The sequence below is a fragment of the Oryx dammah genome, unplaced genomic scaffold (assembly GCF_014754425.2).
Source record: "Oryx dammah isolate SB20612 unplaced genomic scaffold, SCBI_Odam_1.1 HiC_scaffold_1, whole genome shotgun sequence".
NCBI lineage: Eukaryota > Metazoa > Chordata > Mammalia > Artiodactyla > Bovidae > Oryx > Oryx dammah.
Genome location: NW_024070185.1, coordinates 70302743 through 70321426, shown reverse-complemented (window position 1 = coordinate 70321426; position 18684 = coordinate 70302743). Strand labels below are relative to the sequence as shown.

At 38.6% G+C, this 18684-nt stretch overlaps 1 protein-coding gene across 1 annotated transcript in view; it reads right to left on the bottom strand.

The window, feature by feature from the left end:
• Positions 1–18684, bottom strand: part of ADAM7 (ADAM metallopeptidase domain 7) — a 55999-nt gene that overhangs the window by 16498 nt on the left and 20817 nt on the right. Inside the window, exons 9-16 of the mRNA XM_040262018.1 lie at positions 18209–18378; positions 14230–14314; positions 12463–12593; positions 10729–10903; positions 9157–9246; positions 8021–8216; positions 7257–7359; positions 2426–2612 (exon numbers count right to left, since the gene is read on the bottom strand). Coding sequence (XP_040117952.1) covers positions 2426–2612; positions 7257–7359; positions 8021–8216; positions 9157–9246; positions 10729–10903; positions 12463–12593; positions 14230–14314; positions 18209–18378 — 1137 coding nt within the window. The remainder of the gene's footprint in view (positions 1–2425; positions 2613–7256; positions 7360–8020; positions 8217–9156; positions 9247–10728; positions 10904–12462; positions 12594–14229; positions 14315–18208; positions 18379–18684) is intronic.

Below are 18684 nucleotides of genomic sequence, written 5' to 3'. Positions count from 1 at the left end.
AAGGGGACCTCATACTTTTGCTTGATACCTCTGGCTGATTTTCCTTACCTGAAATGAACAGAAAACTATTTGGTAGTTTCTTTAAACTGATGCCTCATACACTCTGTTATTGAAAGCTCTCGACCTTTCTAGATTGTGGTTGGTACACAAACAAATTTTCATCACTATTGACTCTTCACCATTTTTATATTTATTTAGTCATTTTCATGAGGTGTGTAGCTCACTTGTGTCCGACTCTGTGACCCATGGACTGTAGCCTGCCAGGCTCCTCTGTCCCTCTATAGTTAAAATTATGCACTTGAAATATAGGTCTCTATGAAATTATTAACTTCTGATTCCTTTTTTATATGCTGAATTTTTACTTTCCAATTAATTTTTCTATCTCATTATACGAATGATACTGTAATGTTTGTGGGTGGTGGTGTAGAGAGGGGGTGGATGTCATAGATACTTTTCAGTTTCAAAGTTGCTGATTTTAATACAGTATTATATTTTTCAAATACTCTGGTGCTTATAAACCTTGATGCTCTGGTTATTGTTTTTAGTATACATTCTCAAGTTTTCATCTCAGAGTGATAAAACCTTTCCAAATCTAGCTTCATTCTACCTGTTCGACTTAGTTTTCTACCATTTCACCTAGAACTCCAATCACACTAAAACTATCAGTTACCTGTATATGCCATATATTATACTTTGTACCTTTGTATACTATGTAGGTATGCCTTTAAAAAAAAAGCATTTCCTCAAACCATGAATAAGATGAAAAGACAACCCTCAGTATAGGAGAAAATATTTGCAAATGAAGCAATGGGCAAGGGATTAATCTTCAAAATATATCAACAACTCATGCTACTCAAATATCAAAAAACAAGCACCCAATTTAAAAAAAGAGCAGAAGATCTAAGCCGACATTTTTCCAAAGAGGACTTACAGATGACCAACATACACATGAAAATATGCTCATCACTGATTATTAGGGAAATGTAAATCAAAATTACAATGATATATCACCTCACACCTCATAATGGTCAGAATGACCATTATCAAAATACATACAAACAATAAATGCTGGAGAGGGTATGGAGAAAAGGGAACCTTCTTGCACTATTGCTGGGAATGTAAATTGATACAGTCACTATAGAGAACTGTGTGTAGATTCCATAAAAATACTAAAAATAGAGCTACCATATGGTCCAGCAATCCTATTGGGTATATACACAGAGAAAGCCATAATTCAAAAAGACACATGCACTGCAATATGTATTGCAGCACTATTTATAATAGCCAGGACATGGAATCAACCTGAATGTTCATAGACAGAAGAATGGATAAAGAAGACATGATACATACATACAATGAAATATTATTCAGAATAATATTTAAAAGGAACAAAATTGGGTCATTTGTAGAGATGTAAATAGACCAGGGGTCTGCCATACAGAGTAAAGCAAGTCAGAAAAAGGAAGACAAATATATATTAATGCATATATGTAGAACTGAGAAAAATGATCTTATTTGCAAAGCAGAAGCAGACACAGATGTAGAGCTCAAACACATGGACACCAAGGGGGAAAGGAAGGAGTGGAATGAATTGGGAGATTGGGATTGACATGTATACAATACTGATACAATACATAAAATAGATAACTGATGAGAGTCCACTGTATAGCACAGGGACCTCTACTCAGTGCTCTGTGGTGATATAAATGGGAAGGAAATCCAAAATAGAGGGGATATATGTAAATGTATAGCTGATTCATTTTACTGTACAGTAGAAGCTACTACAACATTATAAAGCAACTATATGCCAATAAAAGTTAGTTAAAACATAGAAACATGTCTTTCCTCTTCTTCTGTATGTTGAAAAATGTTCATAAAATTGAAACTGAAATGTCTCTCATTTAATGCATCAGGAGATGCCATTCCATGTTCTCTAAGAAACGTCAGTCACTTCCTTTGGACTCGTACACATTGATCACATCACAATGAAAGCAACTGAGTTGAATTGTAATGATACACTTGATTTAATCTAAGAAATTCTCAAGTACACACATCTTTACATCATCTGTGTCCTGCACAGATACTGGCATCGTAGTGCATGCCCAGTAAATACATCTGAATGAATAAAATAAATGAAGACTGTATGGCTACTTCATAGTCAATAAAATTCAAAACATTAAGTCTATAATTTCATTAAGCATCTACTGTAAGACACTAAGCACATTTGTAACATTTACATAATTGGTATAAAAATATTAAGATGAATATTTACTATAGTGTTATTGCTACTCTGCTCATTTAAAAAATGTTGCATATTTTTTTCTGTGTTCCCATAGATAGGCCCTCTGGGGCCAATTACACGATCCAATGAAGTTTTAAGTGACTGAACAAGAAGTTTTAATAAAACAAAGGGCATTCATCTTACCATTCCATCGCCACATTTTGTGCCAGGTGCCACCAGGCCAAAATCCTTAGAATCATGGTATAAATAGAAGGTTTTGCATTCACTGGTATTCTGTTTCAGATGCTTCATAAGGTGGTAGATCTTCTCTTCTCCAAGGACAGAAGAGTGATGCCCACCTGTGCAAAATATCTTTCCACATTTGATATCTCTGAAGGGAAGCAAGAATATATTCTCACACTTGGGACAAGAAATACAACTTTAGAAACTAGGCTGGCAGTGGAGTGGCCTGCTTTTTTTTTTTTTTTTCCTAAACCTAGGCTTGTCAGAGCCTAGGAGAGGCCAGGTAAGCCTCTGGACAAAGTCTTGACCCTGAAAACTGAGATGAGCAGACAAAGATGCTAAATGACTGTATTTCTTTATGATACCTAGGTAATTCTCATAAAGCAATATTAGCTCAAGCTTACAGGAGAATCTTATTAGTAACTTGGATGAGCATAACTTGAATCAGTAGCATACTGGGCACCTGTTGACCTAGGGAGTTCACTTTCAGTGTCCTATCTTTTTGCCTATTCATACTGTTCATGGTTTCTCAAGGCAAGAATACTGAAGTGGTTTGCCAGTCCCTTTTCCAGTGGATTATATTTTGTCAGAACTGTCCACTATGACTCGTCTGTCTTGGGTGGCCCTACTCGCCATGGCTCATAGTTTCATTGAGTTAGACAAGGCTGTTGTCTATGTGATAAGATTGGTTAGTTTTCTGTGGCTGTGGTTTTCAGTCTGTCTGCTTTCTGATAGAGAAGGATAAGAGGCTTATGGAAGCTTCCTGATGGGAGAGACTGACTGAGGGGGAAACTGGGTCTTGTTCTGATAGGTGGGGCCAGGCTCAGTAAATCTTTAATCCAATTTTCTGTTGACCAGGGGAGCTGTGTTGCCTTCCTGTTATTTACCTGGGGCCAAACTATGGTGGAGGTAATGAAGATAATGGCGACTTCCTTCAAAAGATCCAATGCGTGTACAGCTACACTCAGTGCCCACAACCCTGCAGCAACCCACACCCCCACTGGAGACTCCTGGACACTCTCAGGAAACTCTGGGTCAGTCTCTTGTGGGGTCACTGTTCCTTTCTCCAACAGGAAATGGCAAGAGTGAACGGTGACATTTTAGGAATCTGTGAGCTAAAATGGAGTGGAATGGGTGAATTTAACTCAGATGACCATTATATCTACTACTGTGGGCAAGAATCCCTCAGAAGAAATGGAGTAGCCATCACAGTCAAGAAAAGAGTCTGAAATGCAGTACTTGGATGCAATCTCAAAAATGACAGAATGATCTCTGTTCATTTCCAAGGCAAACCATTCAATATCACAGTAATCTAAGTCTATTCCCTGACCAAGAATGCTGAAGTTGAATGGTTCTATAAAGACCTACAAGACCTTATAGAACTAACACCCGAAAAAGATGTCCTTTTCATTATATGGGACTGGAATGCAAAAGTAGGAAGTCAAGAAACACCTGGAGTAACAGGCAAATTTGGCCTTGGCATACAGAATGAAGCAGGGCAAAGGCTAATAGAGTTTGGCCAAGAGAACACACTGGTCATAGCAAACACACTGTTCCAACAACACAAGAGAAGACTCTACACATGGACATCATCAGATGGTCAACACTGAAATCAGATTGATTATATTCTTTGCAGCCAAAGATGGGGATGCTTTATACAGTCAGCAAAAACAAGACTGGGAGCTGACTGTGGCTCAGATCATGAACTCCTTATTGCCAAATTCAGACTTAAATTTAAGAAAGTAGGGAAAACCACTAGACAATTCAAGTATGACCTAAATCAAATCCCTTATGATTATACAGTAGAAGTGACAAATAGATTCGTGGAATTAGATCTGATAGACAGAGTGCCTGAGGAACTAAGGATGGAGGTTCATGACATTGTACAGGAGACAGGGTTCAAGACCATCCCCAAGAAAAAGGCAAAAAAGCAAAATGGCTGTCTGAGGAGGGCTTACAAACAGCTGTGAAAAGAAGAAAAGTGAAAAGCAAAGGAGAAGAGGAAATATATACCCATTTTAATGCAGAGTTGCAAAGAATAGCAAGGAGAGATAAGAAAACCTTCCTCAGTGATCAGTGCAAAGAAATAGAGGAAAAGATCAGTGCAAAGAAATAAAGGAAAACAATAGAATGGGAAAGGCTGGAGATCTCTTCAAGAAAATTAAAGAACCAAGGGAACATTTCATGCAAAGATGGGCACAATAAACGACAGAAATGGTATGGACCTAACAGAAGCAGAAGAGGTGGCAAGAATATTAAGAGGTGGCAAGAATACACAGAAGAACTATACAAAAAAGATCTTCATGACCCAGATAATCACAATGGTATGATCACTCACCTAGAGCCAGACATTCTGGAATGAGAAGTCAAGTGGGCCTTAGGAATCATCACTAGGAACAAAGCTAGTGAATGTGATGGAATTCCAGTTGAGCTATCTCAAATCTAAAAGATGATGCTGTGAAAGTGGTACACTCTATAGGCCAGCAAATTTGGAAAACTCAGCAGTGGCCACAGAACTGGAAAAGGTCAGTTTTCATTCCAATCCCAAAGAAAAGCAATGCCAAAGAATGTCCAAACTAGCACAAAATTGTACTCATCTCACACACTAGTAAAGTAATGCTCAAAATTCTCTAAGCTAGGCTTCAACAGAATGTGAACTGTGAACTTCCAGATGTTCAAGCTGGATTTAGAAAAGGTAGAGGAACCAGAGATCAAATTTCCAACATCCATTGGATGATTGAAAAAGCAAGAGAGTTCCAGAAAAACATCTACTTCTTCTTTATTGACTGTGCCAAAGCCTTTGACTGTGTGGATTACAATGAACTGCGGACAATTCTTCAAGAGATGAGAATACCAGATTACCTGACCTGCCTCCTGAGAAATACGTGTGCAGGTCAGGAAGCAATAGTTAGAACTTGACATGGAACAACAGACTGGTTCCAAATCAGGAAAGGAGTATGTCAAGGCTCTATATTGTCACTCTGCTTATTTAACTTATATGCAGAGTACATCATGAGAAATGCTGGGCTGGATTAAGCACAAGCTGGAATCAAGATTGTTGGGAGAAATATCAATAACCTCAGATATGCAGATGACACCACCCTTATGGCAGAAAGCCAAGAAGAACTAAAGAGCCTCTTGATGAAAGTGGAAGAGGAGAGTGAAAAAGTTGGCTTAAAGCGCAACATTCAGAACACTAAGATCATGGTATCTGGTCCCATCATTTCAAGGCAAATAGATGGGGAAACAATGCAAAAAGTGGCAGACTTTATTTTTAGGGACTCCAAAATCACTGCAGATGGTGACTGCAGCCATGAAATTAAAAGACGCTTACTCCTTGGAAGGAAAGTTATGACCAACCTAGACAGCATATTGAAAAGCAGAGACATTATTTTGCCAACAAAAGTCTGTCTAGTCAAGGCTATGGTTTTTCCAGTAGTCATGTGTGGATGTGAGATTTGGACTATAAAGAAAGCTGAGTGTCAAAGAATTGATGCTTTTGAACTGTGGTGTTGGAGAAGACTCTTGAGAGTCCCTTAGACAGGTAGGAGATCCATCTAGTCCATCCTAAAGGAAATTAGTCCTGAATATTCATTGGAAGGACTGATGATGAAGCTGAAACTCCAATACTTTGGCCACCTAATGCGAAAAACTGACTCCTTTGAAAAGACCCGGATGCTGGGAAAGATTAAAGGCAGGAGGAGAAGGGAACGACAGAGGATGAGATGGTTTGATGGCATCACCGACTCAATGGACATGAGTTTGAGTAAACTCTGGGAGATGGTGATGGACAGGGAAGCCTGGCATGCTGCAGCCCATGGGGTCACAAAAAGTGGGACATGACTGAGCAACTGAACTGAATTGACTGAACGTGAGTCAGGACAGTAAATTCTTTTCTTGCTCACATAAAGCACATCAGATGATTCTCATTTAAAAAATTCTATGAGATTGCTATTATCATAACCCCCTTGTCACAGATGATGCAACAGTTGGAAATAAAGCAAATTAAGTGACTGCCCATATTTATAAGTATATTTAGAAGCAAAGTTGAACTTGACTCTAGGTTTTTATCATTGCATTCAGTACAGATCCTGTTTGGGAGAATACAGAAACCATGTCATACATCAGTAACAAACCCAGAAGATGGGTTTAGCACATGTGTTATAGAAAGTGGATCTAATATTCAATTCTCCCATTCTGTCTTCAATGTCAGTGTCTATCATTCTTTCTTCTGATGACTTTCCTTCTTTCTTTTTCTTTCCCCCTTTTCTACCTATTTCCCCCTCCTCTTTCCTTCTATCTCTTTCTTTTTCTGCTGTTTCTTCACTTCCTTTTCTTTCTAAGAATCTTAAATCTTTCCAATCCTTCTTTCCTGCATTCCATGTTACAAAATACAGAACATAAAACCAGTTAATTCCATCAGGGATGTGTGCCCTCTCCCTTCTTGCTCCCCTTTCTTTCTAAAAAGCAAAAGTTTTAGTCGCTCAGTCATGTCCAACTCTTTGCCACCCCATGGACTGTAGCCCATCAGTCTCCTTTGTCTGTGGAATTCTCCAGGCAATAATTCTAAAATAGGTCGCCATCCCTACTCCACAGGATCTTTCTGACCCAGGGATCAAACCCAGGTCATCTGCATTGCTTGCAGATTCTTTACCACTTGAGCCACCAGGGAAACCCTCTCTTCCTAATCTCCTGAGTGAAAAAGAGAGACTGTCAGCTGTCAGAGTAAAAGCTGTTCTGATTTTGCAAAATGCTTTGAGAGGGCACATGCTTTTCTTTACAAGGTACTTACTTTTCTTCACAAGGAATTAATATGCGCCCCTTGTTTTTGCAGTATCCAAATTTATTTCCAATTGTATTCATCTTGTAGCAAATATCAGGACTGGATTTCGCTTCTGGGATCCAAAGCAGTATGGTAAAAGTAAAACAATGACAACGTGAGTGTGACAAATCATAAACGCCTTACTTTTCTAATATCATTGAAATTTCATTAGCACTTACATAGTAGTGAAACAGATGGGATAAATAAATAATTTTAAAACTATCTTATTGCCTCAGGAGAATATTTTAGGAAGGAATATGGAAGGAAACAAACATACCTTAGGAAGGAAACAAACATACCTTAACCCACATACTTAGATAGTCAGTTAACGTGTGTGTGTGCATTCTCAGTGGCTCAGTTGTGTCTGACACTTTGTGACTCCATGGGCCATAGCCCGCCAGGCTCCTCTGTGCATGGGATTCTCCAGGCAAGAATACTGGAGTGGGTTGCCATTTCCTCCTCCAGGGCATCTTCCCCACCCAGGGATTGAACCTGTGTCTCCTACATCTCCTGCGTTGACAGGTGGCTCCTTTACCACTGAGCCACCTGGGAAGCCAGTCAATTAATATTAGAGGCAAAATCAATGAATATTAAAGGTATTATTTATAAAGGTGCCAGGTCATATCTGCCATAAATGACATTATCTCCAATCCTGCCCCCAAATCCCTAAAGGACAGTAACAGAGAAATAGCGGCTATTATCTTTATCTATCATTCACTGTTATTGTCTCTTACCATGATCAAACAATTCAGAGCACTGATCATCATGGGTGGGACAGTTCCCCATGAAGCAGTAGCCTTTTGAGTTCTTGCAAGGAAAGCCATTTACTTGGAATTGGTCCTTAGGACACCCTGGTGAGTGGCCAGTGCACCTCTCAGGGAAATCACATTCCGTTTTTGCTGGTCTGCATATAGACCCTGCTTTTTTCATCTGTGGAAGAAAAATGAAGAGATTAATTCTTGGGCATCCTTAGGCAGGCAAGGAAGGGTCAGTTGGTAGGAGGAAGTAAGTAGGTTGACCCATTTAATTTAACTAAAAGAAGTTTTAAGGATGGGTCATGAGATCATGATTTCCTTCTCCTTTCCACTGAGAATTACTATCTTTATTGGCTTGTATATAATTTTAGGAATGACAAGCTTGTGGTAATGAAATTTGGTATTAGAACAGCCTTGGGGCAGAGTTGGAATGGTTATAAAATGGGGAAATGAGCTTGTGTTCTTCTCATCTTGCCTTCTTCATTTCTTCGTCCCTCTCCCCCCAGCCTGCCATACACACAAAACCGGGAACCCCTGACTCTAATGAGAAATCTCCACTCACAAGAAATCAATATGTATTTGATTTTGCTGGGGTTTTGGAGAGATTTGAAGATGAATTAAACACACTTCCTTTCCTTTTTTAGTTCATGATCCAGTGGCATTAAGGAAGAGTCAGTAAAACCTTGGACAGAAGCATTTGGGTTTCTGATAATCTTTTTTAGGGATCTATCTCTAGGTACTAGTTACTGCTGCTGCTGGCTACCAATATAACTGTTTTCCCTGTTAGTCCACTGCAGTTGGGGTGCCATTTTCCCCCTCAGCTAAGGTGAAATCAGCTAGTGGTCATTGAAAAAAGACCAAAAATAATGTTGGTTGTATGACTCCACTTCTAAAATTCTAAGCACTGCTTACCCACTTCTCCACTTCCCAAACCACGGCACAGATCAGTGTTTAAAACTCAGAGCATTTCAGAAGAGGGTCTATTGAGTACCAGCATATCTGGCTGCAATCTGGGATTGGTAATGTAAGGTCACTCAGTGATCAGACAGCTCCTTGGTTCTATGTATACTTAATAAACTGAAAATAGAGAAACGGGTCCTAGCAGAGTCTCGTACCTGGCAATATTCACAGCATTCTCCTTCAGCACAAGTAAACCCTGGCTTCAACATACATTTGCGTGCATCACAGCAAGGATTAGTGCAGTCCTGGCAATCATCAGAAATGAAAGATCAGAAGTGCTTTGTACTTTGGCTCCTGTTTAAAGAGTTCATTTACTGTGTTTCTGTGGAACTTAGCCTTAATTGTTTTTCAGAGTTCAATTTAAATGCATGGTCCTTGACTATGATATGTGTATAAAGGCTACTGCTTACAACTAGTGTTTGGGACTTTTATTTTGTTTCCTTCCCTTGCAGCTGCTCAGTACTCCACAGCTAGTGAATTCTCACAAGCCCAAAGTTTGTGACCTTTTTGGCACCAGGGGCCAGTTTTATAGAAGACACTTTTTCTATGGACTGAGAGTTTGAGGGATGGTTTCAGGATGATTTAAGTGCATTATATTTATTATACCTCCAAAGATACGATGGGAGGCAGAGCTCAGGTAGTAATGTGAACAACGGGAGCAGCTGTAAATACAAATGAAGCTTTGCTCACTCTCGCACTGCTCACCTGCTGAGGTGCAGACCAGTTCCTAACAGGTTACAGACTGGTCCATGGCCTGAATTAGGAACCCCAAAATAAGGTATTTCAAGTGTTAGAATGAAGCTGTAGCAGTATTCCAAGCAATGCACATGGGAAAAGCATCAGTTTCCGAAGTTAAGATTTTCTTCACATTTCATCCTAGACATTTGAAAACTAGAAGCTGTAACCTCTGGACCTGTCACAGTCTCCACTCTGATTATGGAGTCTCTTTGTGGCCATCTTACTACACTTCTTTTGAACTGTGCAATGTCTACAGCATAGCTACTAAAAATGTGGTCCTTGGACTTCCAGCATCATCACAATGTTACAGGTTGGTAGGAACAGGATCTCAGTTCTACTCCAGACACACTGAATCAGAGTCCACATTCTAACAACATGCCGGGGTGACTCATGAGCACCTGATAATGCGAGAAGTCGTTACCTAGGACACATACCTATGTGATGAGCTCTTGAAAGAAAGAGCTTCTACGTAGGAGAAAAGCAGATTAAGAATTAATTTAAAATATGCCTGCAAGGCTTATTCTAAATGTTCCAAAGACTGCTATAAATCTGTGTACATTTGGAAGGTTTCTGCTCAATTAAATTTTCTAATAATGTCAACTGGTCAACAGGGATATAGACTAGCGTCATAAGGCCCTGAGTCAAACTCAACTGACACTGAGGGATTTTGTAGAACAAATCCTATTGTGCAAGAGAGGTTGGACTTAAGGAGACCTATGGGCCCTTCACACTAGAAGAGCCAATTAGCATATAAACCAGGCTAATGAAACGCTTTGGACCTGAGGCAAGATCACTGCACACAATTCATGACTTGGGAAGAAGCTTTGCAAAGAGGCTACCCAACAGCATGTTTCCAATTCTTTTTTTTTTTAATCATACTTTTTGAAGCTTTACAAGGATTACCATGGTTGATTAATGGCTACATCCTTGCCTAGGTTCTAGCTGAGTTGACACTTTGTAAATTGAAAGACAGCATTGTTTGCAAATACCTGAACAAGGCCACAATCACACTCCTCTCCATCATCCAACCTGTTGTTTCCACAATATGGGTAATCAGAAAACTTGTCAGAAAATGGAACATTGAACATGCACGTTGGCCTGTAATCCTTGAGAAATTGCTGGTACTGGGTTTTGCTGCATTTACTGAACTTCAGTGCAGGAATGCTAGAGATAGGACAAGTTAAAAATAAAGATTAATCATATCAATGCATAGTGGTAGAACAGCTGTGAAAATTCTATGAAGAAATGAGAACAAAAAACAAAGAGAGGACTTCTCTGGTGGTCCAGTAGTTGGGAGTCTGCCTGCCAATGCAGGGGATGTAGGTTCAGTTCCTGATCCAGGAATATTCCACATACCTCAGGGCAACAAAGTCCATGCGCCGCAACTACTGAACCCATGCTCTAGAGCCTGTACCCCACAAGAAGAGAAGCCACTGCAATGAGAAGCCCATGCACCACACCTAGAGAGTAGTCCCTGCTCGTCTCAGCTAGAGAAAAGCCCCCACGCAGCAACAAAGACCCAGAGCAGCCAAAACAAAACAAATAGAAATGATGGGCTCAAAGTCCATTTACCTTTCTTATTCTTGGCTTACTGTTACAGCAGAGCAGTAACTGGGCTCTTCGTTATATGAAATGTCTTTTTGGAATACAGCCAACACAGGCTAGTTTAGTGAAAATATTCAGACTATGTATCTTCCAGAATATGCTTCCTGAAGCCTGTGTGCATACGTGCTAAGTCACTTCAGCCCTGTTCACCTCTGCGACGCTATGGACTGTAGCCTACCAGGCTTCTCTGTCCATGGAATTTTCCAGGCAAGAATACTGGAGTGAGTTGCCATGCCCTCCTCCAGGGAATTTTCCCAACCCAGGTATTGAACCCACGTCTCTTGTGTTTGCTGCATTGGTAGACAGGCTCTTTACCATTAGTCCTACCTGGGAAGCCCCCTGAAGCCTACATCTAGGCCAACCGTACCTGCTGTTTCCATGTCACTTCTTATTGTTCCACTTGAAATAATCTATATTTTTGTCTATCATGTGTGCAAGATTACTAGCTTCTCAATACAGGGACTGAATCATGTTCAAGTTTTTAAAAAGTAAGCACTAGCTAACAAGATACCTGGCAAAAATTGTTCTCTATAACACTTCTTGAAGCAATTTATTTTCATAAACATCCTAGGAATGTGATATACTTCTTTTCAAATTGAAACTCACCTACCTTCTATCTTCCTCTGATTTTGACTCCCTGCTCATTATTATTGATACAATGATTAACTACAGATGGATTTTTAAAGTCTTGAAGACATTTGAGAGGGATGGTGTGTTTCCCTCCCAAATATTACTAATTATGTAGATAATGATGTAAAATTAGATATCAGTTACTAAGTTCTTACCCAGGATATATTAGGAAAATTCCAGATAATAACCATAGTGCTAGTCATTCAGTTGTGTCAGACTCGTGACCCCATAGACTACAGCCCACCATGTTCCTCCTGTCCATGGGATTCTCCAGGCAATACTGAGTGGGTTGCCATTCCCTTTTCCAGGGGATCTTACTGACCCAGGGATCAAATCTGGGCCACCTGCATTGTAGGCAGATTCTTTACCCTTGAAGCCACCAGGGAAACCATAGCCATATAATAATCATATAGCCCTATAACACTGAGTTTCAATCAAAGTCATTCCTCCAATATGGAAGTATTTTCTCTATATTGTTGGAACCTCACCTTCCACCACTGTGCATCACACATGTTTCCAAAGCACAGGTACACGGGTAATCCTCATGACTCATCCCAAGGTTATGCCCCAGCTGGTGTGCCATTCTGCTCGCAATTGCATTGAGGTCAGGTAAAAGGTCCTGAGGCCAAAAAAGCCTTGCATTAGAAACTTCTATAAAATAGCACACTACAGTAAATAAGCTTTGAATTAGTCACTAAGATCTGGTTTCTAGCTTCTGGCTAATTAGTATCTTCTCTGAGAGATTAAGAACTTAATTATCTTCCATTCTTGCACCTTAATTTCCTCACTTATATAATGAAGTTGGACAAAACCTTTTTATGGTCTCTAACTCTAACATTTGTAATTTTTTTGTGTGTGAAGCAACAGTCATTATTGATTTTATATAGACTCATTCTTACAAATAGCTCAAACTTATTAATTAACATCCTAACAATAAAATAAACATTATTGATTATCTCCTATTACTAGATATTCAAAGGGCATAAAAATAAAAATATGTGAGCTTAGGGTTTTCAATTTATAATCTCACATTAAACAATAATGTGATACAATCATGAGGAGGGAGTTACTACTGTGAAAAAAGTCAGAAGATCAGTAATGGAAAATCAAAGGCAATGTTGATTGCTATCACTGTTCTTAGTTCTATTTTATATTTTAATTTCTATGTTAGTGGAAAATTTTAATTTCTGAAGAGGGGTGGGAATCAGGTTACTATAAAGGAAAAACACCCCTAATTTGGTAATTTCATCTTACTCATATGATATTTAAAATGTATCCTGGATGGGTTATAATGTCATAATTAGAATGCACAGCCTATATTAGATTAATTTGACTCTATTATACAAAATTTTATTTCTGAAATACTATAGGCAATATCATAATCATAAAAAGAACCATGGGAATGAAAAATCAGGTAGTCATCTTAATAAGTACTAGCCTTTAAGTTCAAGGTCTTACAAGACTGTCTTGAGCATAGCAACAACTAGGTAAAGACACTAAAGGAAATCAACTTTGATATTTTAAAGCTTATCTTAGGGTTATTTGGACAGAATTTACTGGAAGCCTAGTGACTTGGGAAGGGATCAGGTAAACAAGGGGTGTTGGCAGTTTGTAGTTGTAGGCTTGCTAAAATTGAATGGTAAGGCCATCTAGATATGATATTTGAAGTAGTTTATACATTTCCTGAATAAAAGCAATTATGTTCACTTGCTAAACCAGCCATCAAGTTTTATGTACATCACATGTCTTTATAAATAACTATATGTAATAGGCAAAAGAGCTTTCCTAGTCTTTGTATGTTAATTCATATATTAACATAAGTACTGAATACTCTTTTGATACGTAGGAACCTTTAAGTAGGCTTATACCATTAATAGGAGTTTGACAGAAAGTTGCTGCTGAAATCTTCAGATTTCATATTTGACTTTGTAAAAAAATAGAAATATATACCAAAATTCTATCAGTGTGATTATTTTTATCATGCTAGAGAAGATTTCAAAGGCAGGAAGAATCATCCAAAATCCAATGTTCTTTCAAATTCTGAAAAGCACTGGTTTATCTTCATTATGTATCTATAGTTTTTATAGTACATTTCCCACTTAAAAAAGAAACAAGACAGCTTCATCATGACATATTTTGATGGGAATGTATGATAAGATGCATACGTGGTTCCTTTCAACAGAATACAGAAAATTACAGTAATTTAAGGCAAACGTTCTAATTAAGTAATGTAACATAAATAAAACACAGCTCACCTTAACAACACTGGAGGAATAATAGGGCAGGCACATCCCCCCTGGATAGGAAGTTCCATGCACCTGTGTGTAGAGCCACTTTCCACTATGAACAAGATACAAATAAACCCGTAGTTCAATTAACACAAAGACTGAAGTGAAGTGAACCCCCCAGTGCTAGTACCCTGGTACATGAAAAGTGCCTTTTCTTTTTCCTGGAATTCTGGAATGGAGGATGACCTTAGTTGATATCAAGCTCATTTTAAACCTGTGGCATTTTAGAGGCATTGAGAAAGTCAATGTAATCTTGAAATTAAATTATAAAAATGCTCTTTCCAAAAAAAATAATAATAAAGTCAGAGTCCATTTGACTTAACTTTAGTTTGCCCTACACTCAACTTTGGATAAGGTCACTTAAAAGACAGAAATATTTAAAAGGGTTCAGAGGGGAAAATGCAGCATAGTGAACAGACTCAGCATCATGATTAGTTTGCTGTGCTTGAAAATTAAAACAAAAATAATTAACCATAGAAACTCATAGAGAATTGGATAACTATTATCAGATATTTTAAAAACACTTGTCATGTAAAAAAGGCCTATTCCTGGATTGTCTAAAAAGACAGATGTAGATGCATATTCTAAAGGGACCCAAATCTCATATGCTTTCAAGAACATTTAGAGTTTTACCACTCTAAAGATAACTATCATAGGTTGGAGGGCCATTCTTAGAGTATCATAAAGTGAAAGTAAAAGTCACTCAGTCATGTCCAGCTGTTTGCTATGCCATGGATTATACAGTCCATGGAATTCTCTAGGCCACAATACTGGAGTGGGTAGCTGTTACCTCTCCAGGGGACCTTCCCAACCCAGGGATTGAACCCAGGTTTCCCGAATTGCAGGCGGATTCTTTACTGTCTGAGCCACCAGGGTAGCTCAGAGTATAATATGGAAAGTGCAAATACAAAAAAGATTGTCAGGTCAGGTGACCACTCTCAGTCTTCAAATTTTTTCGTCAAGAAGAGATGCTATTTTTCTGTCTTCACTACTGAAATATTCTTCTCCCTATATTTAAAAGTCTTAGTATTTGACTATGCATCTTGGAAGAATTTAAGATTCTGATCTTTCCAGACTCTGGGGATCTGGAGAGAATATCAGCTATGGGGATGAACCACAAGAAAGCACCATCTGGATTCTAACTTAGCTCATCATCACTGAAAACCAAAAGTCACAGCATGATAATGTCATATGTGATATCCAATCACTTCTAGATCTATGTGAATATAGAAGGAAGAGATATAAGAAACCCAACACATAAGAAGTTCCGAATATGATGGTCAGTTAAAGATTTAGCATTCCCCTCCCCATATTCCTATTTGTAGACATTCTATTAGTGTGTGAAGCTACTGCTCAGAATAAGAGACATTTGTGGAAGTAAAAGTTTGTCTACGTAAAACAAATTAATATTCCTAGACTAACTTATTAAGTATTTTAAGACATACATCCACAGATTAGGCATGGTCCTTGCCTCCTATGAAGCTTACCCCCCATGATTTTGGGACATAGTAGTACATGAATGTGTGAAACTAAACCAGATACAGTTACTCCCCTGGAGCTATATGTTTCAGTCATTGTGATACCAGAAATGATATCTGGAGTTCTGGTTTGCTCATCAGTCTGCCAAATAACTAGACCTGGGCTCCGATTATGGGCCTTGCAAGCTTCATAGTTCAGACTGAAAGTTAACATTGAGATAATGCTGTGGTTATTGTTGTTCAGTCACCAAGTCGTGTCTGAGTCTTTGTGACCCCATGGACTAGAGCACACTAGACTTCCCTGTCTTTCACTATTTCCTGGAGTTTGCTCAAACTTATGTCCTTTGAATCAATGATGCCATCCAATCATCTCATCCTTTGTTGCCTCATCTCCTCCTATCCTCCCAGAATCAGGGTCTTTTCCAAAGAGTCAGCTCTTTGCATCAGGTGGCCAAAGTATTGGAGCTTCAGCTTCAGCATCAGTCCTTCCAACATTCAGGGTTAATTTCCTTTAGAATTGACTGGTTTGATCTTCTTTCAGTCCAAGGGACTCTCAAGAGTCTTTTCCAAGACTGCAATTCAAAAGCATTGATTCTTTGGCACTCAGCCTTCTTTATGATCCAACTCTCACATCCTTACATGACTATTGGAAAAACCATAGCTTTGACTATACACACCTTTGTTGGCAAAGTGATGTCTCTATAGTTTTTAATACACTGTCTAAGTTTGTCATAACTTTCCTTCCAAGGAGGACATGTCTTTTAATTTCATGGCTGCAGTCACCGTCCACAGTTATTTGGGAATCCAAGAAAAGAAAATATGCTGCTGCTTTCACTTTTTCCCCCTCTACTTGCCATGAAGTGATAGGATCAGATGCCATAATCTTACTTTTTGAATGTTGAGTTTTAAGCCAGCTTTTTAACTCTCCTCTTTCACCCTCATCAAGAGGCTCTTTAGTTTATCTTCACTTCTGCTATTAGTGTGGTATCATCTGCATATCTGGGCTTCCAGGTGGTGTGAGTGGTAAAGAAGCCACTTGCTAATTCAGGAGACCTAAGAGATGTAGGTTCTATCCCTGGGTCAAGATCACCTCGAGGAGGGCAAGGCAACCCATTCCACTATTCTTGCCTGGAGAATCCCATGGATAGAGGAGGAGCCTGATGGGCTACAGTCCACAAGGTAGCAAAGAACTGGACACAACTGAAGCAACCTAGCACACGTACACATCTGCATATCTGAAGTTGTTGATATTTCTCCTGGATATCTTGATTCCAGCTTGTGATTCATCCAGCCTGGCATTTGGCATGATGTACTCTGCATGTGACAGGCAGGGTGACAATATACAGCTTTGTTGTACTCCTTTCCCAATTTTGAACCAGTCAGTTGTTCCATGTAAGGTTCTGACTGTTGCTTCTTGACTTGCATACAGGTTTCACAGGAGACAGGCAAGGTGGGCTGGTATTTCCATTTCTTTTAGAATTTTTCAGAGTCTGTTGTGATCTATACAGCATATTCAATGAAGAAGAAGTAGATGTTTTTCTGGAATTCCCTTGCTTTCTTTATGATCCAATGGGTGTTGACAATTTGATCTCTGGTTCCTCTGCCTTTTCTAAATCCAGCTTATACATCTGGAAGCTCTCTGTTCATATACTGCTAAAACCTAGTTTGAAGGATTTTGAGCATAATCTTAACAGCATGTGAAATGAGCACAACTGTATGGTAATTTGAACATTCTTTGAAATTGCCTCTTTGGGATTGGAATGAAAACTGACTTTTTCCAGTCCTGTGGCCACTGCTGAGTTTTCCAAATTTACTGGCATATTGAGTGCAATACTTCAACAGCATCATCTTTTAGGATTTGAAATAGCTCAGCTGGAATTCCATTATCTCCACCAGGTTTGTTTGTAGTAATACTTCCTAAGGCCTGCTTGACTTCACACTCCAGGATGCCTGACTCTAGTTGAGATCATACCATCATGGTTATCTGGATCATGAAGACCTTTTTGCATAGTTCTTCTGTGTATTCTTGTCACCTCTTCTTAATCTCTGCTGCTTCTGTTAGGTCCTTATTGTTTTCTGTTCTTTATCATGCTTATCCTTTCATGAAATGTTCCCTTGATATCTCCAATTTTCTTGAAGAAATCTCTACAAAGTGTATTTGTGGGCTGTTTTGTAGGCCTTAAGAGAAATTTACAGGTAGGGATTACAGGTAGATGGAATAGGTAAAGCTGGTACCACCCTTATATAGTAGCTTTAAGGACATCAAAAGAGATGCTGAAAGACCATTATTAGGAAAAAGATCATTTACAAGGTCATTTGGAAATTTTCTATATAACCACATATAATGTTTTATTCCTGTGACTTTTATCCAAAAGTCAACTGCTTTAAAAATATTTTAGTTTATTTGTATTATTTTCTTTTTAAAAATAATCCATCTAATATGCAGAAAAAATAGAGCAGTTACATACCTGAGTAACATACTGTGATCAAAATTTTTCCTTTTTTTAAGGATTATTTCTTGCCAAGCTGAAAAACGCAGTAAGGTAGTTTCTATGTTTGAATCTACCTCTATTTTGTCTCCATTTGTCCATATTTCAAGGCCAACTAATGTCACATGAATGTTCAAGGTTTTATAAATCTGTTCAAAAGAAAAACAATTTTCACAATATCAAATTGCAGAAGGATCCTTTATTGTGACTATATTTCTTTATATTAAAAAAGTAATTTTGATGTGTGAAGTACATAGTCAAAAGTTCAGGCCTATTTTTATAAATAGTTGTATTGAAACAGAATATGAGGTTGAATCATCCAGAATATTGGGTGAACCGCCGTGGCCAACCAAGAAACTTGACTAAAAACATATGATTCTCTTTGAATTATAATTCTGATAGGCACTGGGCTCAGGATATGTCTAAAATAAATACATAAGTAAAGCTCTGAGATA